We start from the raw sequence: 27,902 nt of genomic DNA, 5'->3' as shown, positions 1-27,902 counted from the left end.
TGTTGAGATCTTTTCTGGATCCCCATTTATATAGCTGTGTGTAGGTATCCTTTCTGGATCCCTGTTCATATATATGTGTGTGTTGGGATCCTTTCTGTATCCCCGTTTGTATATCTGTGTGTAGGGATCCTTTCTCAATCCCTGTTCAAATATGTTGGGATCCTTTCTGGATCATTGTTTATATATCTGAGTGTAGGGATCCTTTCTGGGTCCCCATTTATATATTTGTATTAGGGGTCCTTTCTGGATCCCCGTTTTATATATGTGTGCAGGGATCCTTTCAGGATCCCTATTTTTATATCTATGTGTAGGGATGTGCATATCTGGCTGTATCAGCGCAGCACAGAGGGCAGTCAGGTGATAGCGAGGGGGCGGGGCTCTGAATTAAAAAATTCAAAAGAGCATTTCGAGAGAGAAATGTGCGAAGCTCCGTGCGGCAGAGGAGCGCCGCCAGGACGCATTTTGTCCACACGGACGCTCCATAGCGGCTCGGCGGAGGAAGAAACGGGGAGTGCAGCGGGCTGCGTGTAGTGTGCGGACCAGACGAGCCCGGCCGCGTCCGACGGACTGCGGGTAAGTCGGTTGTTGCACCAAACACGCGGATAGTTAAAGAAAAGGTGGACTATGACACGAATAAAGCTACTCGTGCCGCTGTTGCATTTATGGCCGAATCGATAAGGACCGGGGACCAGCATCCGGCCCCCTCCCCACGATGAGACGTCCCTGGCGCGCACACTGCGTCACATCAGTCTCCGAGACTGCGCTTTCATCGTAACGTCGTCACGTTTGCACGTGCAGAATTGGAGAGGGACGTAAAAGGGCGGTTACGCAAGATCCCCTTTAATTAAAGTATCGATTTCTGATCTTTATCGGCCCCGCCCCCTTCACCTCACGCTCCAGACGGCGGCCTCCGACCTTCGGGCCAGAACATTATACATACAGTCTGCTTACTGGGGGTGGGATTTCATGAGCAGCAGGTGAACATTTTCTCTTTGTGGGATGTTTCTGGTCCGCGGTGGTCAGGACCTGCCAAAAAATTGAAGAGCTGCTGCAGATTTGGTATAGAATGGTATCAGGACCCACAGTGCAGCCCATGCTGACCTGTGTCCACCACCGAAAGCTCCTACTATGGGAACATGAGCATTAGAGCTGGACCATGGAGAAAGTGAAGAAGGTGTCACAGAGTCATCTTGCGCTTTATTGGGTGTGCGTTGCCTACCAGGATGAACTCTGGGAAGAAGGTAAGCAGAGGCAGAGGAATGTTCTGCTGGGAAATCTTACCTACCTAACCTACCTAAGCATTGCTGCTGATGGAGATAGCATTCCCTGATGTCAGGATAACACTCCCTGCCACACATTCAAGAGTGGTCTGAGCAAGGGGTTCTCGATGTTGACGTGGTCTCCAAATTCTCCAGATCTCAATCCAGTCGAGCATCTGTGGTGACAGCTTGGTACCAGATTCCACCGCAGATATCCAGTGATCCAGTGGAGTCAGGGCTCTCAGTAAAAAGTTCATACTCTTATGCCAATTGTAACACATTAGGGTGTAAATTTAATATTTTAGAACTAACATTTGTTTCTTATAATATAAAGGTGACAACTGTATTAAATAAATGTTGCATGTAATTACCTTTATAATAAAAAAGCAATAATCTGTCAGCATGCACAAACAATTTTAATCTTGTTCGATTCTCATTCTGATTCAAGAGAGTTTGGCTCCTAATTGTTAGAAATTATTCTTGAAATATTGTCTTTTGTTTCACAAACTGTATATTGGCCTCAAAATGTTTCATATTTGATTAGTGTTTGTTATATTTAGTAAATGAGGTAATTCTCTTTATTTATCTATTTGTTTTATATCAGTGCCCTAAAATGATGCAGCAAACTAATACTAATTAATAGACATTGCAATAGTAGGTAATTTCTCTCTTTGAAAGCCATCATGGTTCCAATGTTTTTTTTTACCATTTTTAAGTAAAAAGGTTGCCAAACAGTTACTGGTCTATAGCAGACTTTTGGCCATCTGGATATTTGAATTTATTTGTATTATCTGTACTTTGATTATGTGCATTAAAATAGAATTAATAAATCTTATGTTGTAGTAATATTTGAGAAAACACTGAAAATAATTTTTGAATTGACAAGGTAGCGATGTCTTCCTCCGACCCACCTGTGGGAGGGACTCCCAGACCAGCCCCCTCCCCCAGCCCTGGCCCCTCCCCTGGTTCCACCCACAGCATGATGGGCCCCAGTCCAGGACCACCCACTTCATCAGGTCATGCTATTCCACAGCAAGGCCCAGCAGGATACTCCCAGGAGAACTTGCACCAGCTGCACAGAGTAAAGTTTTTTGTATTTGATAGTTAAAGTACATGCTCGTGTGTGATGCAGGCATCTGTAGCTTGTGTTGTGTTCCACAGCCCCTTGAAGGCTTGCAGGAGAAGAGCATGAGCGATGACTCCCGCTTCGCCCAAATGAAGGGTGTGTCCATGCGACCCGGCAACCACAGTGGAATGGGACCCCCACCTAGCCCTATGGAGCAGCAGTCTCAAGGTAAACATGAGCTGGAGTGGGGAGGCGTGTCTCCATTGGGTGAGGAGTTGATGCTGGACCTTCTTGATGATGCCTCTGTTGTTTATAGCTGAGGACTGGTCTACACTCTACACTGCTAATACAACCACCACAGCCAAGACCAAAATGAAGATGCTGATGGATGAACTAGTGAATATGAAAATGTGAAAATATCTCATATTGCACCATGAAAATATCCGCCTGTTGAATGGTGTGATCTCGTCAATGGTTTGTATGGCTCTCCCAAGGTGGAAGTACAACTTGTGGGGCGATTTGAGAACTTGGAACATCTTAGAACAAATGAAGCATTAGTACTACCCTTAAAAATGCTATCATCGGAAAGTACAGGTCAGGGCTAGCTGGATTGCATGTTCTTGTCAATAAATTCTTCTGCAAAGCATCTCTTCACAGATGTCAAAATGGCCTTCAAATTCCAAAAGTGACCAAAATAACATTTTTCTTTCTTTTATACGAAGCCAATATTCTTGTTACAGGGTTCACTTTTTCCTAAAAACAGTTACAGCACTGTCAGCCTTTCCCTGTTGTTTCTCCCCTTCTCCTCCTTTTCACCATGTCTGGCTGTATTTCCATCTTGCTCTAGGTTACCCTTCACCTCTGGGCAGCTCTGAGCATGTGTCCAGTCCGGTTCCTGCCAGAGGTCCTCCTTCTGGAACGTTCCTGCCATCCTCTGGGTCTGGCTCGGTACCCTTGGAGACCTCGGAGCCCCCAGCTTCTGGTCAGCAGAGTCGATCTGGAGCCCCTGGCACAGCACCCACCACCTCAGGTGGCTCAGTGGGCACTAGCGGACCCACACCTTTCAACCAGAACCAACTGCACCAGCTGCGGGCGCAGATCATGGCCTACAAAATGCTGGCTCGGGGTCAGCCACTCCCAGACCACCTCCAGATGGCTGTGCAGGGCAAGAGACCCATGCCAGGCATGCCACAGCAGCAGCCCTTGCCCACTGTCCCCCCCAGCACATGTCCAGGCCCTGGGCCACTGGGCACAGCTTACAACAGACCTCATGGTGAGAGGAACGGTCAATACCGGAAGAGGCTCTTTTAAAACCTACATAAACTGTCCATTAATCAGCAGGGAGGATCACAGTGTTGCATTTTTATGGTCTTCAGGAATGGTGGGTCTCAGCATGCCTCCTCCTGGGCCCTCTGGTGTTCCGAGCATGCAGGGACAGCCTCCCAACGGACCTCTTAAAACCTGGCCCGAGGGTGAGAAGCACAGGTCTAAATTAATATTCTACACTCAGTCGTTGGCACTGCAATACCTGCGTTGCTCTTCTTGTGTTCAAGGACCTATGGTGAACGCGGCCACGCCCTCCAACGCCCCACAGAAACTGATCCCCCCGCAGCCCACAGGGAGACCCTCGCCCTCCCCGACGACCGTACCCCCCGCCGCCTCACCCGTCATGCCACCCCAGACCCAGTCTCCGGGCCAGCTGGCCCAGGCCACACCCACGGTGTCGCTGCCGCAGAAGCAGAACCGCATCACGCCAATTCAGAAGCCGTGCGGGCTGGACCCTGTAGAGATCCTTCAGGAGAGGGAGTACAGGTACACAGAACGTGCATCACCATATCAAACTCACAACTACAGTCACTAAATTCCCGCCGCTACATTCGTGGTATAATTATTTTCTAATAATGATATACTACCCTGCACTAGTAATATATGAACGATTGGCCACAAGCTGGTCATGTGAATAAACGAGTTTTCTTGAACATCTTTGAACATCGTTGCAGAGGCTACTGAACATCCAAAACCATGAATAAAAATGCTTGGGGTCTCTGCTGCTCTCGTTCTCATTTGTGCCTCATGTCAGGTTGGAGGCGCGCATCACCCACCGGATCCAGGAGCTGGAGAACCTTCCGGGCTCCCTGGCCGGTGACCTGCGCACAAAAGCCACAATTGAGCTCAAAGCCCTGCGGCTGCTTAACTTCCAGAGACAGGTTATCCAAATGTCTTTTCCAAGACCTGTTATATGTAATGATATGGATAAAATCAATAATGTTCATTATCGCCATGTCCTCCATTGGTGCAGCTGCGGCAGGAGGTGGTGGTGTGCATGCGGCGGGACACGGCCCTGGAGACGGCGCCGGACGCGAAAGCCTACAAACGCAGCAAACGTCAGTCGCTCCGAGAGGCCCGCATCACGGAGAAGCTGGAGAAGCAGCAGAAGATCGAACAAGAGCGCAAGCGGCGACAGAAACATCAGGTCATTCCGTCCGTTAATGAATTGTTCTTCCATCTTATACTGAATTTTCTTTAGGAACAGGCTTTTTTTTGGGGCTATAATTGACTATTAATTATGGAATTATGTATTCAGGGAAAATATAAGCACACCAGCTATAAAATACACAATTTGACTGTTTCTTTCCCCATTGTGGACAGGAATACCTGAACAGTATCCTGCAGCATGCTAAAGACTTTAAGGAGTATCACCGCTCCATCACTGGCAAGATTCAGAAGCTGACCAAAGCTGTGGCCACCTACCACACCAACACTGAGCGTGAGCAGAAGAAAGAGAACGAGCGCATCGAGAAGGAGAGAATGAGGAGGCTGATGGTGAGGTCATGGGTCATACACTCACACGCTTACTCTGGGCCGCATTATATCTAGATGAAATAGCTTTGTACTTAGGAACATTCATATTTACATTTTACATTTACAGCATTTACCAGACGCCCTTATCCAGAGCGACTTACGATCAGTAGTTACAGGGACAGTCTCCCCCTGGAGACACTCAGGTTTATGTGTCTTGCTCAGGGACACAATGGTAGTAAGTGGGGTTTGAACCTGGATCTTCTGGTTCATAGGCGAGTGTGTTACCCATTAGGCTACTACCACTACTTTTTCATATTGTCATCACTTTAAATGCTACCTGCATCCATTATAAAAATATAAGAACACGCCACTAGATAGAGCTGCCTGGATCATGCAAACATTCAGTTACAATAATTATTATTCCAGTATTCCAAAAAAATATTATTCCAGTTTACACTGAACAAAAGAACACAGCTGAAACCATAGAAAAACATGCAGTCTCCAAACATTGGGAACTTGTAGAAAAGGTCATAATTTAACCCTTCAGCCCAATACAAGTATAGATTGGGTAACTGAAGACATGAGTGTTTTGATTTATTGTAGGTACGATTATTTTCATTGCCATTGTGATGCACAACGAAATGAGTTCTGTGCGTTTAGCCCATCACCTGTTGTGAGCAGTGGGCAGCCATGACCGGCGGGATTTATGTCGCCCCCTTGTGGTCTCCTACAGCTATTATGCCAGGTGTCATGATACACTTATACCATAAGAATATATTGATTTGAAGAAAATGCTATTTTGACATTCCTAATATGCATATACAAATTCCATGAAGGTATGTATTACGCAGGTTAACTCGCTCACCTGTATGTGTTCTGCAGGCTGAGGACGAGGAGGGCTACAGGAAGCTGATCGACCAGAAGAAGGACAAGCGCCTGGCCTACCTGCTGCAGCAGACAGACGAGTACGTGGCGAGCCTCACCGAGCTTGTGCGCGCCCACAAGGCCGTGCAGGCACTAAAGGAGAAGAAGAAGAAGAAGAAAAAGAAGAAGGTGAATTTTGGCCTGACCTGAGAGCAGTGTGTAATTTCATTTAAAAATGAATTCTGGTCAGGTCAGCAGCGGTACAATGACAGTAGCCCACTTGAGTCTTACCATATCTGTTTTTGATTTGTGGACCGTTGGTGATGTGTATGTTTTTTTCTTTTTCATCACAGAATCTGGAGAATGCTGAGGGCCAGCCTGTAGCTCTGGGCCCAGATGGAGAGGTGAAGAAAAGCTGCACCTTCTCACCTGTTTGTCAGTAAAGCAGAGAACAACAGTCAGTAGCAAGCATGATTCCTTTTTACATAGTAAAATCATCATGACATATGATGAATTCCACTTATACATAATATATTTTTGTAAAAATGTCACCACGCTACAGACAAACTTTGAGATCAAATCCCATCCTTGGTGGAGGGAATTCCAACATTCCAGCTGTTAAAACTCTGGATCCATCAACATCTCAGACTCTGAGATCCTCCACGGAAGCCTGACTGGCATTGCATTAATACACAGATTGTGAAGACTCATCAATTTGTGAACAACACCTCCATCCTACTTGTCCTATTTGTCCTATTGAGTAGATTTAGCACCAAGGTGTCCTACTCTTGTGGAGACTGAATGTTGTTCCTAACTGCCAATCAAAATTTTGAGTTCTGAACATTCTTGAGCAGGGTTGCCAACCGTCCCGAATTGTCCAGGACATCCCGAAATATGGATGACTTTGATTTGTCCTGCCCAGGACAGCTCCACGCTGCAGCTGAATCTGTACAGTTTGACATGCCTGAAACAGAATATCCCATAATGCAGTGGTTCAGTTGCCTTGCCGAACGCAATCTCTACACTGCAGCTGAATCTGTACAGGAAGAAGGTGTCCCTCATTTGGGGTTGAGAAAGTTGGTTACCCTGTTCTGGAGTAGTTTGAATCGGAACGATTGAAAGGATGAACAGGTCTTGTTGGGTGAAGCATTTTCTTACCTACTTTGGCGTGTTGCTTCATAGCCGCATTGTCGGGTTGACTCACACTCATTATTTCAATCTGACATGGTGAGAATCACAGAAGCCAACATAAGATATGCTGTAATAGTCTACTGCCTGGGATGCTGTTACATTTATTAATTTCATCCCTCCTGTCCATCACTTTCTTGTAGCCCCTGGATGAGACCAGCCAGATGAGCGACCTGCCAGTAAAGGTCATCCACGTGGACAGTGGGAAGATCCTGACGGGGGTGGATGCTCCCAAAGCTGGTCAACTGGAGACCTGGCTCGAGATGAACCCGGGGTGCGTGAGCCTAAATCTCCTCTTGGTTGGAGCTGGATGTTTTTTAAATGTTTAATGTTTTCTCTGCGTATGTGTTAGATATGAGGTCGTGCCAAGATCAGATAGTGAGGATTCTGGATCAGAAGAAGAGGAGGTATGTACATGTAGTAAAATGGCAAAAAAAAAAATCCCACAGTTGATACTTAACTTGATTTGGTTGCCTTCAAACCAACGTCACCAGGACAGAATAAGGCAGAAGGCTTATATTTATATACATATTTGTAAAAGTAATGATGCAGACATGCAAGATTTGTGGACGTCGTCCTTTAAGACAGCAAAGACAGCACACAGTGCACACAACGAAATGTGTCCTCTGCATTTGTGTCCTCAGTGGCATGGGACTCGAACCGCCAAACTTCTGATTGCGGGTCTGCTTCCTTACCACCACTGCATTCATAAGGAGGGATTTATATAACATTCAGTGTGCTTGCAGATCATGAGCAAGCGTTCTGTGTATTTTTAACACCTGTCTATAGTGTAAGGTACTACAGAAGGTAGATCAGAAAATCTTAAAGAAGAGAGACTACCCTTTTTGTGGGTTTGTCACCCAGAACACAATCTTTAATTATGTTTTTCTAAATTTTATTAAATTGGAGGAGCCCACTACCTCCTTCTGGATAATTTAAACCTGTGCCGTGTGCGAACATTATGAAATATGATATTTCTTTCTTGTATCCTGACCTACTCATGGAAACTCTTCTGACTCTGCAGGAGGAAGAAGAAGAACAACTGCCTCCCCCTCAGGTCCCGGTGTCCCTCGACGAGAAGAAGAAGATCCCCGATCCGGACAGCGAGGATGTGTCAGAGGTGGATGTCCGTCACATCATTGAGTAAGAGGGTCTTCAAAGGTGTCTTCCAGGGACACTTAAGACTGATCTCGGGTTTTATGTCTTTTCCATGAACCTGTATAGAAGAGTGTGTTGTTTCATGTTGCAGACATGCTAAGCAGGATGTAGATGATGAGTACGGAAGTGCCGCTTTTGCTCGTGGCTTACAGTCGTACTACTCTGTTGCCCACGCTGTCACTGAGCGGGTGGAGAAGCAGTCAGCCCTGTTGATCAATGGACAGCTCAAACAATACCAGGTAGAACTGACAGCTGGGCCAGGGCCCACACCGAGGTACAGTCTCACAGTCACTTCCACAAAACCCCTTTCAATGCTTTTTATTTATTTCCAAAAATTTGAAAAGCAATGTTTTATATTATGTATATTATGGGCATTTATAAATCACATACAGTTTGTTTGGAGATCTGTTGAGTGGGTCAATGGTTAAAATCACTAGTATACATCTCTAGGGAAATTCAGTATAATATACCAGGCAGAAAATGGGCACTTTTGGCACAATTGGGCCCTTCCAATGCACCATCTTCTTGGGCTATATTGCATATAGGGGGGCAACCACTGTATGCACTAAAAAGATGAGAGAAGTCTGTAATTTTCATCATAGGTACACTTCAGCTGTGAGAGAAATCTGCGTCCATTCCTTCCTTTCAGGCATGCAACAGGTTGGATACACAGGACTTGTAACAGGGTAATGTTTTTCATTTTTTACGGCAGATTAAAGGCCTGGAGTGGCTTGTGTCGCTTTACAATAACAACCTTAATGGGATCCTGGCTGATGAGATGGGGTTGGGCAAGACCATCCAGACCATCGCTCTCATCACCTACCTCATGGAGTACAAGCGCCTCAATGGGCCCTACATCATCATTGTCCCGCTCTCGTGAGTGTTTCACAGACAGCCATTCCAATCAACATACAGTGCTTTATCATCCATAAGTTGTTTGATTAATCACCCAGGGCAGTGCACACCAACACACACTTGAAAAAAAACACTCTTTCAGGTCTCTAGATTAACCTTTTGCACGTTTTGTCTTAGGTGCACCACATTTTCGACTCCATCGTATTTAACAACACAGTTTTGCAGGTTCACTTTTTTCTTCTGTCCATATAGGCAATACTCACTTATAAATGATTAAATAACAATCTGGTTAATTGAAGCACAATTCTACAAGAAATCTAACTCCCTGAAAATGTGTTGGTGCATTCAGTGCTTCACTGAGCTGAAGTGAAAACAAAATAAATGAAATGAAAAGAAAATCTAAATAAAACAAAAAAAAGTGTTTTAAAGGGCTTGAACTTGATTATCATCTCAACCTGATGATTTGCTGCTGCTTGTTGCTGAAAGGCAGCGTGGAGGGGGACACTTGGCCAGAACATTTATCACTGCATGTAATGTGTTTTATGGGGGGGGGGGGTCCCTGTAACTACTGAAAGAGTTTTTAGAGAATACAATAATGCTTTTTTCTGATTGGCTATTGTGTAGGCCTTTCCTTTTTTTGATTTGCTGGAAATTGGTTGGCTCTAGGACCCAGCACTTGTTTCATAGTGAGGCACTACTGTCCACGGTCTGAGAAATATGCCTCTCACGAATTCCCTGCGCAATTTTCTTCCAGTTTTTATTTATTATATTTGGTACACACTATTGGGGGGTTTTCCAATTTAGTAAAATATGTGGGTAAAAATGTAACTGAGTAAACGTTAAATGGCCTTTTTCAAAAACACCTTAAAAAACCTCTCAATTACAATAATGTGGGTAAATGTAATTTGCTGCTTTTCACTTGATTCCACTAATTACCTGCCCAATTTCACTGCGCTGCCATCGTTTAGAAAAGTTCCGTAATTTTAGGACACAGCATCCTCCTGAAAGGCTTTATGGTTAGTGTCACGACTACCGGGCCGGTGGCCCTCCGCCGCAACCGAACGGGGTGCACTGTTGTACACGCGGATGCCAACCCGGAAGCGTGTGTATACAGGGTCGGTGTGCACTATGAATTGTTGGGAGCCATGTTGATTTTTGCTCGCTCGTAATTCAAGCTTCGTACTGTCTTTCGCTGCTAAGCCTTTCCCTTGACATTTGCGTTTGCTCTCGGACTGCTTTCTTTTGTTTGGCCTCGCAGGCACTTGCTATTGCCTTGCCCTCCTCTGCTCCTGTTTATGACCTCAATGATCCCGACCATGCACCCATCCCCTGTAGCTCCTTCTGCCCGCTCCCTTCGTCTGATGGATGACTGCTCCCCAAGGAGAAGCGGTGCAACTGCAGGTGCAGCACCAGCGTCCTGGTGCAGGAGGCCATCACGCAGTCAATACTGCAGCAACAGCAGTGCATGCTCCAACAACAGCAGCGCACCCAACGGCAGCCGCCATCGCAGCTTCTGATGGAGCGAACCTTCCCGCCAGGACTCCGCTCTCCAAACATCCTGGGGTTGGCCCCACCCACGCTTTATGGCGGCATTCAGCAGGCTGCTGGGGCTTTCTGGTTCAATCGCGCCTCCTCCTGGGGCACCCTGGTGAACCTTAACCCCCTTTCAAGCCTCCTGCTGCACGCTGCTCGAGACGCTGTCCTGCGCGGAAAACCCAACAAAGAGTCAGCAAGGGTGTGAGCTCTTTGTTTTGGAGGCAGCCCTAGACGTGATGGACCAGGACCTTGCCGTCCTCTTTCACCTCCATTGTGGTCATGGGCCAGGAAGGACGCCCCCTGGGGTCAGGAATAGTGCACTTCGTAGAGATGGTTTACGTTCTTCCCCCCAGTTAGACAAGTTTCATACTGGGAGCATCTTGGATTTAGATAAACATTAACATTCAAACACAATAATGAAATGTGATTATCATGCAAAATAGAACAGAAAATGTGATTCTCACACCTATAAAGTGAAAGTGAAGTGATTGTCATTGTGAAACACTGCAGCACTGCACACAATGAAATGTGTCTTCTGCTTTTAACCCACCACCTTTGGTGAGCAGTGGGCAGCCATAAGTGGGCGTCCAGGGCACAGTGTGTTGGGACGGTACCTTACTCAGTTCGGCAACCTTCTGATTACACTTCCGTTTTTTTACCCGCTAGGCCAACCACTGCCCAACGCTTTTACAATATTACAACAGATCATGCTGCAGCCTCCACATTGAGGCTGATCAATGTCTTTTGTTTGAATAATTTTGCAACATTTGCTATTGCCAAATTTTCATTGTCTAAATTCAAATTTCTTATTAAACAAGCAAATTTGGCACATTGCTTTATTACTTCAATACCGTTTAGGTCAGCTCGAAATGAAAAAGCACATTGTCTTATGTTTCATCAGAAGACACTCATTTTGTAGAAATAGTAGGAGTTTATCTGATTGGTTAGCTTGCTTCAGGCTTGTTTCTATGGTCCTGTTTTTATTTTGCAGAACTCTCTCCAATTGGGTGTATGAGTTTGACAAGTGGGCACCTTCGGTCGTGAAGGTCTCTTACAAGGTGAGTGATGATCCCAAAACACAACTATACGTTTTCCACCTGATGTCATCTCAAATCAGTGTTTTCCAACCCTGGTCCTGGAAGAACGTCTGCCATGTGTGGGTATCATGCTATCTAGAGCCTGGTGCTTCACACCATTGTTTCTTCTACATCTCAGTATTCCTCTATTGAATTCCTGTATCTGCTCCCAGCTGTGACCTTCTGTACTTTGGGTACCAGTAGTGACCCCGCACCCTTCAAAAGCAGGAGGTGTGGTGGATCATAAATAACTAAAAGTTCACTCGGGGACTGCGGGGTGAGACCATTAAGTGCTTTATAGGTCAAAAGTAGGATTTTATAGTTAATCCTAAATTTCATGGGTTGTAACACTGGGGTGATGTGGTCAAATGTTGTGGTTCTAATTAGAACTCTGGCTGTGTCATTCTGACTAACTGGAGTTTACTCTTGCACCTACTAGATCATCCAGACAGTAATGTATTGTATTGCAGTAATCTAACCTTGATGTTATAAAGGCGTTGACCAACTTTTTTGCATCATGCATTGAGATCATATTTCTTATCTTTGCAATATTTCTAAATTGAAAGAGTGCTATTTTTTCATATTATCTACACGCAAATAAGGACACCTAGATTCTTTACTTTTGTACTTGGTGAGATAGAAAGGCTATCTAGAGTTATGATGTAGTCAGACAGCATATTTCTGGCTGCATGATGCCTAAGTACAGGGTTTAACAGAAGAAAGTTTGTGAGCATCCAGTTTTATGTCCTTCAGAAAATTCTCTTTTCAGCTGCTGCCTCTCATCTGGCTTTGCTGATAAATACAACTGTGTGTTGTTGGCATAGCATAGAAAAGAAATACCGTGTTTACGAATGATGTGACCTAAAGGTAAAATATCAGGAAAATAGCAACCTAAGACAGAACCTTGTAGAACACCAAACTCCATTTTATTAGATGAATCACCATGTCCGATCAGTTTACCGATCAGGAGAGGGCTATTCCCTTAATCCCGACAATATTCTATAACCTGTCTAGGAGAATAGTGTGATTAATAATGTCAAACACAAACGTCAAGCAGGACAAGCACTGAGATGCGGCCCTAATCAGAAGCCAACAGCATTTCATTAACTACTTTAACCAGCGCCATCTCAGTACTATGATGAGGTCTATATAATGATATAGATATACTTCACAAATGTTGTTGCTGTGTAGGTACAGCACACAGCTGCTGGGTAATGACCTTTTCCTAAAAATGGGAGGATTGATATTGAGCTATAGTTTGAAAGATGACTGCGATCCAGATCTGATTTTTTAATCTGGGTCTGATGACTGCTACCTTGAATGAACTTGGTATGTGGCCAGTGCTAAGTGACAAATTAATAATTTTAAGAATAGGATTTATAACATCGGCTGCTACTTGGAAACTTGTAGGAAGTGAATCTAATATACAAGTACATTGATTTGATGATGAAATTAATTCGGGCACTTGAGTATTCTAATCGGTGGTCTGCTATGGGAAGATTGTTCTCCATAGCAATATCGACTGAGCTGTTTATTTCAAATCTTATCTCTATTCATAACAGTTTTAGCACTATAATCTATAACACTGGAACATAACATTGACCAACAATCCCTCTGATATCTCCAATTATAGACCAGTCTCTCTCTTATTTAAAACGTATAGAACATGGCATCTGTAATCAGCTTTTTATCTACCTTACCTATAAAACCCTCAGGAACCAAATCAGTCTGGTTTCAAAACTGCCCACTCAACAGAGAATGCTATTCTGTCCATTACAAAGAAATTAAAAGCTGGTAGATCAGCAAAATGGTCATCAGTGCTAATCTTTCTGGACCTTTCTGCAACATTTGACAGTAAACCACAAGACTCTCCTGACCATCTTTAGGAGTCTAGGTATTAGAGGCTCGGCATTGCAGTGATAGCCTCCTATTGGTAGGATAGATATAACCAGGTGACATGGAAGGGAACCACATGTGCACCTCACAAACTATCGACTGGTGTCCCTCAGGGCTCATTGCTTGGCCCTCTCCTATTCTTCTTTTATACCAAATCTCTTGAGGTCATATCTTCACATGGGTAATCCTATTGCTGCTATCTTTTCACTACTATTTCGTTCCAACCCACATGGATTCACAACCTGTCACACCCATCATTCAGCCATTAAAAAACACCTGGGCTGGAGTGATAACCATCCAGCAGACATTCCTCAATATTTTTCTTCCACAGTTTTAAATGTGTCACTATATAGTAGAAATTAAATCAGATGGTACAGTGCAAAAGTCATAGATGTTATAAATGCTGTAAAATGCTGATAATGTCATAGGCAACAATGCAAACCAGTGAAAACCAATATTGATTTACTGAAAGCATTTATTGCAGGTTCCTTATTTTCATTAAACAATGACACAATGTGTGTGGAGAAAGAGATTCTGTTCTCCCATTGTTCTGTGAGCAGCAATACAATTGTTCTCCATCATTTGCTTGTAGGAGATTTGTTATATTTATTAGTTTACAATGTTGGAAGAAACAAACCTCCAGTTCTTCTACAACATCTCTACATATCAACATGCATAAACCTACTGCACAGCCCTGTATTATTTATATATTCCTTCTTTACATGTTTTTTCCTTAGGGATCTCCAGCAGCTCGAAGAGCCTTTGTTCCCCAGCTGCGCAGTGGCAAGTTTAATGTTCTCCTAACCACCTATGAGTACATCATCAAAGACAAGCAAATTCTGGCCAAGGTAATGGCTCACCTAGAGACCGGTTCCCCACTGCATGGTTCCCTCCCATCCTGGCTAAACTAGAACATTGTGGACTACATTTCCAGTTATGCAAAAAAAAGAAGAGAATCATGTGTTGTCCTGAACTTCCTCACACTGCATTTTCACTTAACGAAGGTCCATCAGATGAAGAGTGTAGCAGAACTGAAAAGGATGTGCTTGCTGTGTCTTCTGTCCCTACACCTCTGTCCATGTTCTCATGTATTCATAAGCGCTTTGGCCACTCACGTGGGAAGGTAGGTGACTGGGCAGAACTCGGAGGGCTTCAGGTGGCTGGCCCCCACAGTCAGTGGCCTGATGGTGTCTCTCATAGATTGTTCAGAATGTCAGCACAGTATGACAACCTGTCACCTCCTGTTCCATTTCCTGTGTGCAGATCCGCTGGAAGTACATGATCGTGGACGAGGGCCACCGCATGAAGAACCACCACTGTAAGCTGACGCAGGTGCTGAACACTCACTACGTGGCACCACGACGGGTGCTGCTGACGGGGACGCCGTTGCAGAACAAGCTGCCCGAGCTGTGGGCTCTCCTCAACTTCCTACTGCCCACCATCTTCAAGAGCTGCAGCACATTTGAGCAGTGGTTCAACGCCCCGTTTGCCATGACTGGAGAGAAGGTTGGACTATTTAAAAAAAAAAAAAATCGTATGTCATTTGAATGTAGTTCATGGTCTATGCATTGCCTCTGAAAAGTGAAACCTGAACAGGTCCAGTGCCCCTGCTGGTTGGTTGCAGTACAAAATTTGTACTACATCCACAAAACCAGTTTTCATTTAATACTTACTACGCTAAAAATGTTTCGATTATTTGTAGTAACCCCAGAACTCTATCCTCAGCCCCCAGATTTAAAGGCTCCACATTAACCTGCAGTGAGCCACACATTATATATTTAATGTTATATATTACTTATAGATTCAAGGTGGAGCATGCTGAACAGAATAGAGGTGGAAACTCACCAAATGATCTTCTTGAGATAATTGTATAAATTAGGTAAATGATGAGAAACACAGATACACATAATGAATCATTACACAGGAATATTGAATTTGTTTGTTTTCTGATAAAACATTTGCAGCCAAATAATAATCTGTGTGACACAGTGAGCCAGTTCTGGGCCAGTTAGTGAGGCATTGATGTATTAAATAACCCTTGATTCTGGAAAATCATTGAACAGATTTTCCTTTTTTTCTGTAGAATGAGTCCTTTTTCATTTCACAAGCATTTAGATCATATTGATTATTTCCCATAATGTTCCTGGTCAAAGTTAACTTTATTGTCATCTCACCATATATAAGTACACAGAGAGACAAAATTGCGAAGCTTCAGCGATTCACAGTGTGCAAAAAGACACAAAAAAGGGACATTGTGCACCGATATCCCACCAATATAGTGCAGGTCGAGACAACTAGACAATATGATGATATATAATTGTATAGGTATATTTAGTATATATAGTGTATACATTATTTAATATGATATGATAATAATAGTAATAGTAATGTGACATGAAATGATAGTATGATGATGATAATAATAATAATACAGCAGCACATTGTGAGGTGGTGAGAGATGCAGAGTGCAGTACTGTTCAGTTTGCTATGTGCAGGTGGCTGTAGATCATTTAAGGCTTCAGAGGTGTTTAAGGGGATGTGGATAATCTTGGGGACAATGTGGTATTGAGGAGCTGGACAGCCTGAGGGTACAAGCTGTCCCTTAACCTGGCAGATCTGGCTCTGATGCTGCAGGATCTTCTTTGATACAAATGTCCAAAAATAAAAGGCAAATACAAGACATTACCTTAAGTAAAGTGAAGTGATTGTCACATGTGATACACAGCAGCACAGCACATAGTGCACACAGTGAAATTTGTCCTGTGCATTTAACCCATCACCCTGAGTGAGCAGTGGGAAGCCATGACAGGCGCCCGGGGAGCAGTGTGTGGGGACGGTGCTTTGCTCAGTGGAACCTCAGTGGCACCTTAGCGGATTGGGATTCGAACCGGCAACCTTCTGATTACGGGGCCGCTTCCTTAACCGCTAGGCCACCATTGCCCCATAGGCACGCTTTCGACCCATGTCCATTTTTTAATAGCCTTTTATTATTCTAACGACCAAAACATGGCTAGGAAGACCAGTATTGGATGATTCTGAAAACTGCTCAGATTTTTTTTTTTTATTGCAACCTCCTCTCCTCTCAGGTCGATCTGAATGAGGAGGAGACAATTCTGATCATTCGCCGTCTCCACAAGGTGCTGAGACCCTTCCTGCTGAGAAGACTGAAGAAGGAAGTGGAGGCTCAGCTGCCGGAGAAGGTGCATGACGCTGCACATGGTGTGGTCTTTCAGACAGTAGAACCTCGTGCTGGTTCTAGGCCAGTTAGTGAGGCATTGATCTATTCAAATAACCCATGGTTCTGAAAAATCATTTAGTTTAATATTACTTTAATAAACTGCAATGGGCTGGAGTCCCTGCCCTCTGCCTAGTGTCCACGACCTAATAGGAAACAGAGTGAGTGAGCTTATAGAGACCACAAGGGGTTGATATCAAATCTATAGAAATATATTGATCACCTGAAAATTTGTGGCAAGTTTTCTTGTAGTGCTGCCTTATATGTAGGGTGGTAGTAGCGTAGTGGGTAACACACTCTCCTATGAACAAGAAGACCCAGGTTCAAATCCCACTTACTACCATTGTGTCCCTGAGGAAGACACTTAACCCTGAGTGTCTCCAGGGGGAGACTGTCCCTGTAACTACTGATTGTAAGTTGCTCTGGATAAGAGCGTCTGATAAATGGCATAAATGTAAATATGATCATGAATGACTGTTATTTAGGTCTGTTTTTAAATGGAAAATGGTGATATGTATTGATAGTCTTTGTGAAGATACTGATCAGTATCATGTTTCTCTCAACTTTCATTTAATGTGTTCTGACAGGTGGAGTACGTAATAAAGTGTGACATGTCAGCCCTGCAGAAGGTCCTGTACAGACACATGCAAGCCAAGGGGGTTCTGCTGACCGATGGCTCTGAGAAGGACAAGAAGGTCTGAAATCTTCATATGTATTTGCTGTCATTATTAATAATGCCCGTGCATCTGTGAATAGTACACCAAAAATATAGTATGGGTGAAATGATAGTTAAAGACATCAGGGTATTAATTACTCAGATGTAAGTTGCTGATGTTGTTGTGGCCTTTTTTCTAGGGAAAAGGTGGCACCAAAACCCTGATGAATACCATCATGCAGCTGAGGAAGATCTGCAACCACCCGTACATGTTCCAACAGATCGAGGTACATCAATTCAGCACTTGCACCGAGAAGAAGGAATTATAGATGATTAATAAAAATTGTAATAATTGATCAAATCTATAGTCTGTGGCAAAGGTTTTGAGAATTAGATAAATACAGGTTTTCACAAAGTGTGCTGCTTCCGTATCTATTTTGGCAATTTGCATATGCTCCAGAATGTTATGAAGAGTGATCAGATGAATTGCAAAGTCCCTCTTGAACTGAATTCCAAAAAAATGATTTCCACTGCATTTCAGCCCTTCCACAAAAGGACCTGCTTTTTCACACAAGTGAGAGTGTTGAGGAGCACAAGGCTGGAGATCATTCTGTCATGCTGACTGAGTTAGAATAGCAGATGTTTAAAAGGAGGGTGATGCTTGAAATCATTGTTCTTCCTCTGCTAACCATGGCTACCTGCAAGGAAACACGTGCAGTCATCATTGCGTTAAATAAATAGAGCTACCCAGGCTCGGATATTGCTGCTACTAAGATTGCACCTAAATCAACTATTTATCGGATCATCAAAAACTTTAAGGAGAGAAGTTCAAGTGTGGTGAAGAAGGCTTCAGGGTGCCCAAGAAAGTCCAGCAAGCGGCAGGACTATCTGCTAAAGATGATTCAGCTGCAGGATCGGGGTGCAACCAGTGCAGAGCTTGCTCAGGAATGGCAGCTGGCAGGTGTGAGTACATCTACATGCACAGTGAGGAGAATACTTCTGGAGGATGGTTTGGAGAGCCACTTCTCTCCAAGAAAAACATCAAGGACAACGGATGTTCTGCAAAAAGTACAGGGACTGCTGAGGACTGGAATAAAGTCATTTTATCTGATGAAGCCCCTTTGTGAGGTTTGGGGAATCTGGACAAATGATTGTCCGGAGAAGATAAGATAAGCGCTACCATCAGTCCTGTCTCGTGCCAACAGTAAAGCATCCTGAGACCATTCATTTGTGGGGCTGCTTTTCATCCAAGAGAGTGGGCTCACTCACAATTTTGCCTAAAAACCATTGAAACTTACTTGATGTAATTGTCAATAAAAGCCTTTGAAAATGCTTGTAATTATATTTAAATACACCACAGAAACAACTGACAAAAGATCTAAAAAGATCTGAAGCAGCAAACTTTGTGAAAAACAGTATTTGTGTCATTTACAAAACTTTTGGTCACGACTGTACATATCTGCATATAATATTGTTAGGGAATTTCATTTTATGTTATCCTTTATTCATTTATATCCATTTTCTCTTTATTAATATACTGTTGTACTTTACTCATTATATTCCATTATATTCAACTAACTAGCATATAATCATAGTCATCATATTTTTATCTTTTCATATATGAGTATCACATTAATCGCATCTGTGTCAGTCTGAACTTCGTTCAGATTTCAGGAGTGTATCATTGCAGACTGGCAACGCTGAAGGTCTCGTAGATACAACTGAACTTGTTAACGAACACAAACACCTTGAAGAAATGCTGACGCATAATGGAAAGTTCTACTCGCTCGCTCTTTCTCTCTGTACTAATACTGCCTTCTAATATCTAGTGCATAAAATGAACAATCCTGTACTGCTGTGCTGACTTGTACAAGAATAAATGCTTTGTGAACTTTCTGGTCCAACAAGTTGATGGGATATTTCCCAGTAAGAACAAATATTCTATGTTCCTAGCTAACAGCCTGGTCCCATGTGGGTCCCCAGTGTCATGCTAAATTTGTTGATGTGTTTATTTTTCTGAAAAACAACTCTAGATGGACCCATGTTCAATACAATTAGGTGCTGATGGTTTGAAATTTATCTTGAAGTCACACGTCAAGTGTGACTTAATTTCATGGACATTAATCATTTTTGTTGCTCTCCCCAGGAGTCATTTTCTGAGCATTTGGGTTTTTCTGGAGGCATTGTGCAAGGGTGAGTGTCTCACGATGCTTACAGTTACCTGGTCTTCATGGATGATCACTACTAACCATCAGTAACCTTGTACTTCCACCAGCCCTGACCTGTACCGTGCATCGGGGAAGTTTGAGGTTTTGGATCGCATTCTGCCCAAGCTGAGAGCGACCAACCACAAGGTGCTCTTATTCTGTCAGATGACGTCCCTCATGACCATCATGGAGGATTACTTTGCTTACAGGAACTTCAAGTACCTGCGTCTGGATGGTAAGAGAAACCCCTGACAGATGATGTGAAGAACATTGATAATCTGCTTTTTTGTGCTGAACAGTCAGTTCTTGACGTTGAGGTGGAGAAGCAGGAGAAATGGACAAGTGTGAGGATCTGGGTGAATTTAATAAGGACCAAATTCAGACCTGCAATTACAAAAATACAGTTGTCTAGGTAGATCTCCTCTATATTGTGTTTCTGCAGGTACCACTAAAGCAGAAGACCGTGGTATGCTTCTAAAGACCTTTAATGACCCAGCGTCCCAGTACTTTATTTTCCTGTTGAGCACAAGGGCGGGGGGACTGGGACTCAACCTACAGTCAGCCGACACCGTCGTCATCTTTGACAGTGACTGGAACCCCCACCAGGTATGCCGCCATCTCAGCTTATAAGCTCATAACGTATACAGTCTCCCAGTATGTCACAATTTCAGATAAATAAATACCAACAAGCAAGACACTCTCCAGGGGAACTGTCCCTATAACTACTGATTTAAAGTTGCTCTCGATAAGGGCAATTTTTGCCTTCAATTTGACTCCTCCTCCCACCAACCCTCCAGGACCTGCAGGCCCAGGACCGAGCTCACCGCATTGGACAGCAGAACGAAGTGCGGGTTCTCCGCCTCTGCACCGTCAACAGTGTAGAGGAGAAGATCTTGGCTGCTGCCAAGTACAAGCTGAATGTTGACCAGAAGGTGATCCAAGCTGGAATGTTTGACCAGAAATCGTCCAGCCACGAGCGCCGAGCTTTCCTTCAGGCCATCTTAGAACATGAGGAGCAGGATGAGGTATATTCAGGTTTCTATATACCTAGGATATGTGTGTGTGTGTGTGTATTAGCCTCCATTTAAATTAAACATGCAGTATATGAAATCATAGCATTTGTAGACCACAAGAAGGCAGTCTAAATTATACAATGTACTAAGAATAATACAGCTTGCTTGCTCAGTCCATCTAGTGGTGCTTCTTTATATGACATTGAATATTGTGTGTTCATTTACACCTGTTGGTTTACAATGTTTCTGCGACACCTTCTGAAAACGCTTCTGTGTTTTACTGTGTTATATATTATGTATGCACACCTTTACCCCTTCATTCTCTTCCTTGTCCAGGAGGAAGATGAGGTGCCAGATGATGAGACAGTCAACCAGATGATTGCCAGGAGTGAAGAAGAGTTTGATCAGTTCATGGTGTGTGGCATTTTGCTCTGAGGTCATGGGTCACATTTCAGCTTGATTAAATCTCACTGTTTTCCTCTACCAAGCGCATGGACCTGGACCGACGTCGCGAAGAGGCTCGTAACCCCAAGCGTAAGCCCCGATTGATGGAGGAGGACGAGTTGCCCACCTGGATCATGAAGGATGACGCCGAGGTGGAGCGGCTCACCTGTGAGGAGGAAGAGGAGAAGATGTTTGGTCGTGGGTCACGCCAACGCAAGGAAGTGGACTACAGCGACTCGCTCACTGAGAAACAGTGGCTCAAGGTCAGGCCTTATGGAGATGTAAACCTCCAGCTGGCCAACAGGGTTGAAAAACCTAAATCAGAACAAGTGCAGATGCTTCCAGCTAATTGTTTTTTGTCCCAGATGACCTTCATTTTCTAGCATTGTAACATATATGATGGATATCCATTTATGATGGATATACATCTAGAGCGGGGTTCCCAATCCTGTATCTGGATGTCCCTCTGACAGAAGGTTGTTTAGGTTGTTAACAATCATCAGATCCCAATTAAACTGTGGTTGTCAGGGGCTTGTGCTGGATTGGGAAGAACAGTCCAGAGCATCAATAGTTTCTGGTACTCAATCTGCATTGCCATTTAGGAGTGCCATAAAATGTCAAATTATTAATCACTCGACACCTGCTGACTCCTTATATGGTTTTGAATACTGAAGAACGTAAAAAAAATATTGAGGCTTGGTTTGTATGATAATGAACATTTCTCTGTTCAGCTTTCACGTTGGTTTGGAAGCTCAACATGTAATAATATAACCAAATTATGTGCTGTATATATGAATATATGTCTTTTGCAAATTCTCAGCTTGATTTTTCCGTATTTGTCCCATTTACTTCCCAGGCCATAGAGGAGGGGACTCTAGAGGAGATCGAGGAGGAGGTGCGGCACAAAAAGACGACCAGAAAGCGGAAACGTAACCGTGACCTCGACCTGTCTGGACCGTCCACCTCGGGTTTGGGTGGAGGGCGCGGGTGGAGGGAGAAGGATGACGACAGCAAGAGGCAGAGAAAGCGTGGGCGCCCCCCTGCTGAGAAGCTGTCCCCCAACCCTCCGTCCCTCACCAAGAAAATGAAGAGGATTATGGATGCCGTCATTAAATACAAGGACAGGTGCTGCAAAATTCACAAACCACACTCTTTACTCAAGTCATGCTGAAAAGTTACACTTCAAAACCAAAAAAGACCAGGTGGTGGCCACTAGTGACCATGTTTCGCTAGGACAGGGACACGAATCAACCTTTAGTTTGTCCATTTCTTCTACAATTTACATAACTACAGCATCACAAACAATAAGATTAAAAAGAATCAAGCATGACAGCTCATTTACCTTGGTGAGTATACCAAGAAGAAGCATTGTATTTAATACAGATAAATCTCTTAAATATTATTATTGTAACTTAGTGTAACAGCATGCTTACTTTTTGTCTTAAAAACAAACATTTGAAACATTTAAATAGATAAAATCAGGTGTTTCTGAATTTCAACTTTCTGCTAGGCATCTCCTAGGGCCAGATTAAGATTATTTAATTGTCCTATTAAGTCACTGAATTTATTATATTAATAGATTTCAATTTAATTAAACATTAAATGTGCCATGTATTACTTTTAGTTAGACATAAAGATTAGTGCTGTAAATTGATTGAATTGCACATTTTGCAGGTAATTAATTGACTACATCTTGCGTAGTGTGGTAAAGAGTCTCAGGACATGAGCAGGATGTTAGGCTACAGATTGAAGGTGTCAATGGAGGCACTTTCCATTCAGATTGTATGGGGTGATGACTTTCCAGAGTGAGCGTATCAAATTCCTGCAATTTTGACAAATTAAGAAACTGACCATTTGGACAGTATTGAGGTTCACCGGTCATGTGACCGGGATGGTGATGGGACTGAAATCCTGCTTCCAGCTGCAGGTAGAGATCTAACAGGTGTAGCTTTGTCTGTTCCAGCACCACGGGCCGACAGCTGAGCGAAGTCTTCATTCAGCTGCCCTCCCGCAAAGAGCTGCCTGAGTACTACGAGCTCATCCGCAAACCAGTAGACTTCAGGAAGATCAAGGTAATGCTGCAGACCTTCGCACATGCGCACATACACACACACATACTGTTTATTTTTGCCTCTTCAGGAAAAGATTCGGAGCCACAGGTACCGCAGCCTGAATGACCTGGAGAGGGACGTGCTGCTGCTGTGTCAGAACGCTCAGACATTTAACCTGGAAGGTTCTCTGGTAAGAACACACACACACTGCATACAAAACCACAGAACAATACATGTACCTGTACACACAATCGCAAATAAATGAACTCCGGGCCTTACAATGTTCTACATCTTGATGGCTCTTACATTTTTGATAAAATTGTGCCGTTGACACAGACATTTTGGGCTGCAGGTGCTCAAAAGAGAAGTGTAACTTTAACCAAATTAAGTCAATGAGCACTGGTGGTGTAGTGGGGATTGTATAATGTAATTTAGAAAGAATACACAAAGAAATGTGTATTTTTCATTTATCTTGAAGTGATGCTGGACAAGTGGATTGAACAGTGGATTAATAAAACATGTGCTCCAGGCAGATGTTTCTGACTTGTTAATATGTTCGCATTGACTAATGATCATGTAATTATTCCAGTTGTGTGACAGAGGAGACTAGTTTACTTGTTGTAGTCTACTGCTGACCTGCTGGTGCTCAAATAGTTGTGTTGTTATAAAAAACACTGGTGCTGAGCCTGGATATGCTTTTAATTTGGGATTGAGGTCATTGGAAAATTAAAATATTGTCTTGGAAAAAAGGGCACTTGTCTATTCACTTAGGGTCTATTTGTGCACATGCCTGAAATTAACCAATAAAGCTGCATTAACGTCAGTCTCGCTTTTTTTCTGTATTGATCATAATGTAACAGAACTGCAAAACTGTGTTCATTTGCATGCAGAGGTCTTAATAAAGCCTTTAAGTATCCCATGCACACTTCTTTTTTTTTATTATTTAAACCTTTGGAATTACTGAAACGTTTGCTGTTTTTTGCACCAGAAACTTCAAACATGATATAACATTGAAGCATTTGTATGTGTTTGTGTGTGTCTGTGTGTGTGTGTGTGTGTGAGCAGATTTATGAGGACTCCATTGTACTGCAGTCAGTCTTCACCAGTCTGAGGCAGAAAATTGAGAAGGAGGAGGAAAGTGAAGGGGAGGAGAGTGAGGAAGAGGAGGCTGACGAAGGCTCAGAGTCGGAATGTGAGGTCATCTGTAGATTCTTTGACATTGAAACATCACCGCACTGTTACTGTATGAAACCTGTAAACCTACTGTATGAAACTCTGTGGTCTACCCATGATAAAGACAAAACGGACTTTAGGTGAAGTTAGATTAAATTATTTATTTGAGCTGATTGACAGCTGATTGGTGTGAAAAGCAGGTAGGGTTGAGTGAAGGTGGTACCATGCGGTGAAATATGCTTCGGTAGGCTTTGATAAGCTGATTGGAAAATGTGGCCCAGTTCATGACATTATGCTGATTAGTCCATTTGGGAACAATTGTACAAAGCTTTTTATAGCCTGTATTAGCCTGTGCAAATAACACAGAAGGTTAGTTTTGCCGGATTTATCGTGTGTGTGTACTTGGCAGCGCACTCGGTCAAGGTGAAGATAAAGCTGGGCCGTAAGGAGAAGGCTGTGGAGCGAGGGAAAGGTCGTAGGCGGACCGGGCGCAGCAGAGTCAAGCCAGTGGTGAGCGACGACGACACTGAGGAAGAACAGGAGGAGGTGGGGCTTCCTGCATATGCAGCATGCAAAATATCATTTTATATCTATATCTATATATACACACAAAATCTAAGGTTCAAATGGTTAAACTAGGAGCTGTATTTACCACGTAACATGGTGGTGGCCTAGTGGGGGCAGTGGTGGCCTAGTGGGCAAGGAAGCTGACCCACAATCGGAAGGTTTCCAGTTCGAATCCCGAGCCACCAAGGAACCACTGAGCAAAGTACTGTCCCCGCACACTGCTCCAACCAGCAGGTGCACCAGACCTGTGGTGGCTCCGCAGAGGCCGTGCTCTGTTTTAATTTGTTCACAGTTGATTTTACGAGACCTTTTGTAATGGGAAGTTGTTTTGATAAGGACTTCATTTCATAAAATGTTCATTTGAATGAAGTTCATCCATTCAGCCATCTGTGCAAACAAGGTTTCAGATGATCCTGACCTGATGATCCTGATATGAAACCTGTGTAGAGACAGGCAGGGGCAGGATGACCATAAATAGAACCAATAGCGTCACCGTTGTTATCAAAAAGGACACTGTGCTTTAGAGGTGACATCAAAATTAGCAGAAATCAGCAACTCTGTAGATGAAAAACTGTTTGTTTTGGCTTTTTTTTCAACACATGGGTGGGTGGAGCTAAGTATTGTACCAGCAGAGACGAAAGGCTTAATTTTTACAGTTGTACTTAAAATATCTGATTAGCCACCGTACAGACTAGAATTCCCAAAGTAGCTTTTCTGGTACTTCCAAGTAAAACGTTTCTGTGCAGGAGAAACAGCACAGCACACGGTGACACAACAAAATGTGTCCTCTGCTTTTAACCATCACCTTGGTGAGCAGTGGGCAGCCATGACAGGCACCTGGGGAGCAGTGTGTGTGGGGATGGTACTTTGATCAAAGGGACCTCAGTGGCACCGTGGCGGTTCAGAGATTTGATCCGGCAACCTTCTAGGCCAACCATTGCCCCACCAAAAAAACTTTTTCCACAGATTTCAAGTTGATTCTTCCATTTTGGTTTGGTGTGCATCACAAAATTAGCTGTTTAAATTTGTCCATCACATCATCTGGTGTAACCCAATGAAAAAAAGAATCATTTGCATACATTTTCAATCTTATGGATATTGTGTAAAAAAGTTGACAATGTGCTTGGGTTTCAGGAGCGCTCGGCTAGCGCCAGTGAGGAAGACTGCAAGAGCTCCAGGCCAAAAACCTGAACCCTCCCTGACCAATCACAGAAGAACATCAAGTGCCCATCAAGTTATTGTTCATTGTGTGAAACTGACATTTGTACGAAGGGTAGAAAATGTAGGTGTATATATGTAGACGCTGCTTTTTGTCTTGGTGCTCGTTAGGGTTGAAAAATTAGTCAAATGAACTATTTTTTTCTCAAAAAATTCACTTAAAGGCTATTTTACATTCAATGCCTCGTGATTTATGATTAACTGTGTCCAGTATTGGTGTTCTTGTCGCTCTTACAGGTTCCACTGACACCACTGCAGCATCTACATTGTCCATTGTAGAACTTCAGTCAAAAGCAAAAAAGACAAGACTTCTGCCTTCTGTACATTCATTTCAACACCATTTAGGTTCATAGATCTTCCTTTATGTGGCCGTTATTAGTTCTGTGAATGAATTTGTGAATTAAAATGCTCATTTTTAAACTTGAGAACGTATAATTTTGTTTGGCACGTGATTGTTTTATTTGTACTGCTAATATTTAAGAACCCAAGTGGAACTTTTTGTTTTTGTATTGCAGCAGTTTTAATGAGATACTATATCCTGGTTGGTCTGCTCCGGTGTCCTCATCCATCCAAAGTACCTGTAGTGAAGCGCCACCTGCACACTCTCCTGTGTGTGATGTGAGTGTTGCGTCTGCATGACAGATTAGATATGTGTTGTAGTCGTTAATCTGTACGCTGCACAAGCTGCTCTTAGAGAGAACGTCATGTGCTGTGGTGCATCAAAAACACAAATAAAATGGTGGAATCACTTGCGATCTTAATGTCCAGTGTGTGTTACATTTTTATTCATTACCTCTTATATTCTGGAATAGATACATATTTTATTCAGGTAATTTATTTAATGTATGGTAATCTGTACGAATACAGCCAAACATAGGGGGCAATATATAAAATCTATTTGAATTTATTTTTAAGTAAAAGCAAAATAAAAAGGATAATAAAATGCCTGGGGCTAAAATGTTCCTGATAACATGGCTACAATGTTGCCATAACATGCTTTGTTTGCTCTATCTTTTTTTTTCTCCAGGGAAGAATTCTTCACTTATTCCAGCAGATTTTTTATATACCTTGAAATTTTACCAAAAAGCATATGGTATAAGTCCAATTCCACTAATCTTAATTATTGCTTGGATGCCATACAGATTACTGCATACAACATACATAGTGGAACAGAATCATCATTCAGATACAGGATGTGTGTTTATTCCATGCAGACGTTACAAAGTGTGGAATTGACAAAATTTTAAATAAGTTATGTTTGAGACAAATGGCTAAATTACATGATGTATTCTTCCATTTAACTTGTTGAGAAGTTAGTGGCACAAGATATCTCAGTAAAGTACATTTAGTCAAGCGATCAGTAAATGGGGAGGAAGGCGATGTCTCCAGGGTGATGTGGTGGAAGTTTGTCCTGCCTTGGTTGTGGCAGCCTGCCGCAGATATGTAACCTCCTGCGACAGATGTTGGATGGCGGTGGCTTGCCAAGAAACCTGGTCGCACAAGGCAGCGAAGTCCACAGGGTTAATGATGGACAAAAACCCCAATGCGGAGTGGTTTGTCCTGCAATACCAGTTAAACATTAAGAGGCAGTGAAAGGCAGATAAGGATCGGGCTTACTTGTAGGTGGACGGAGTCAAAA

General features: G+C 43.2%; 1 protein-coding gene across 3 annotated transcripts; it reads left to right on the top strand.

Annotated features, from left to right (window-relative positions):
* Nucleotides 1-380: 380 nt before the first annotated feature.
* Nucleotides 381-27,024, top strand: smarca4b (SWI/SNF related BAF chromatin remodeling complex subunit ATPase 4b). 3 transcript variants are annotated; one of them, XM_028974416.1, is made up of 34 exons: nt 381-573; nt 2,150-2,340; nt 2,421-2,553; nt 3,173-3,598; nt 3,702-3,797; nt 3,879-4,137; nt 4,406-4,532; nt 4,625-4,798; nt 4,975-5,148; nt 6,010-6,180; nt 6,345-6,395; nt 7,323-7,453; nt 7,532-7,586; nt 8,204-8,322; nt 8,429-8,576; nt 9,050-9,213; nt 11,720-11,786; nt 14,438-14,548; nt 14,964-15,206; nt 16,787-16,900; nt 17,523-17,630; nt 17,791-17,877; nt 19,737-19,783; nt 19,866-20,032; nt 20,240-20,403; nt 20,595-20,822; nt 21,147-21,224; nt 21,299-21,517; nt 22,111-22,379; nt 23,218-23,326; nt 23,394-23,495; nt 24,371-24,497; nt 24,888-25,024; nt 26,180-27,024. In XM_028974416.1, exons 2-34 carry the CDS (start codon nt 2,152-2,154, stop codon nt 26,234-26,236), a joined length of 4,851 nt encoding a protein of 1,616 aa, XP_028830249.1. In that variant the 5' UTR covers nt 381-573; nt 2,150-2,151; the 3' UTR covers nt 26,237-27,024. The 3 variants fall into 3 exon arrangements, with proteins under 3 accessions (XP_028830249.1, XP_028830246.1, XP_028830250.1); XM_028974413.1 differs by having other exon boundaries at nt 2,146-2,340; XM_028974417.1 differs by lacking the exons at nt 381-573; nt 2,150-2,340 and having other exon boundaries at nt 2,416-2,553; nt 2,642-3,598.
* The last annotated feature ends 878 nt before the right edge of the window (nt 27,025-27,902 follow it).

The sequence above is a fragment of the Denticeps clupeoides genome, chromosome 3 (genome assembly GCF_900700375.1).
Source record: "Denticeps clupeoides chromosome 3, fDenClu1.1, whole genome shotgun sequence".
Classification (NCBI taxonomy): Eukaryota; Metazoa; Chordata; class Actinopteri; order Clupeiformes; family Denticipitidae; genus Denticeps; species Denticeps clupeoides.
This window is presented reverse-complemented; position numbering and strand designations above follow the sequence as displayed.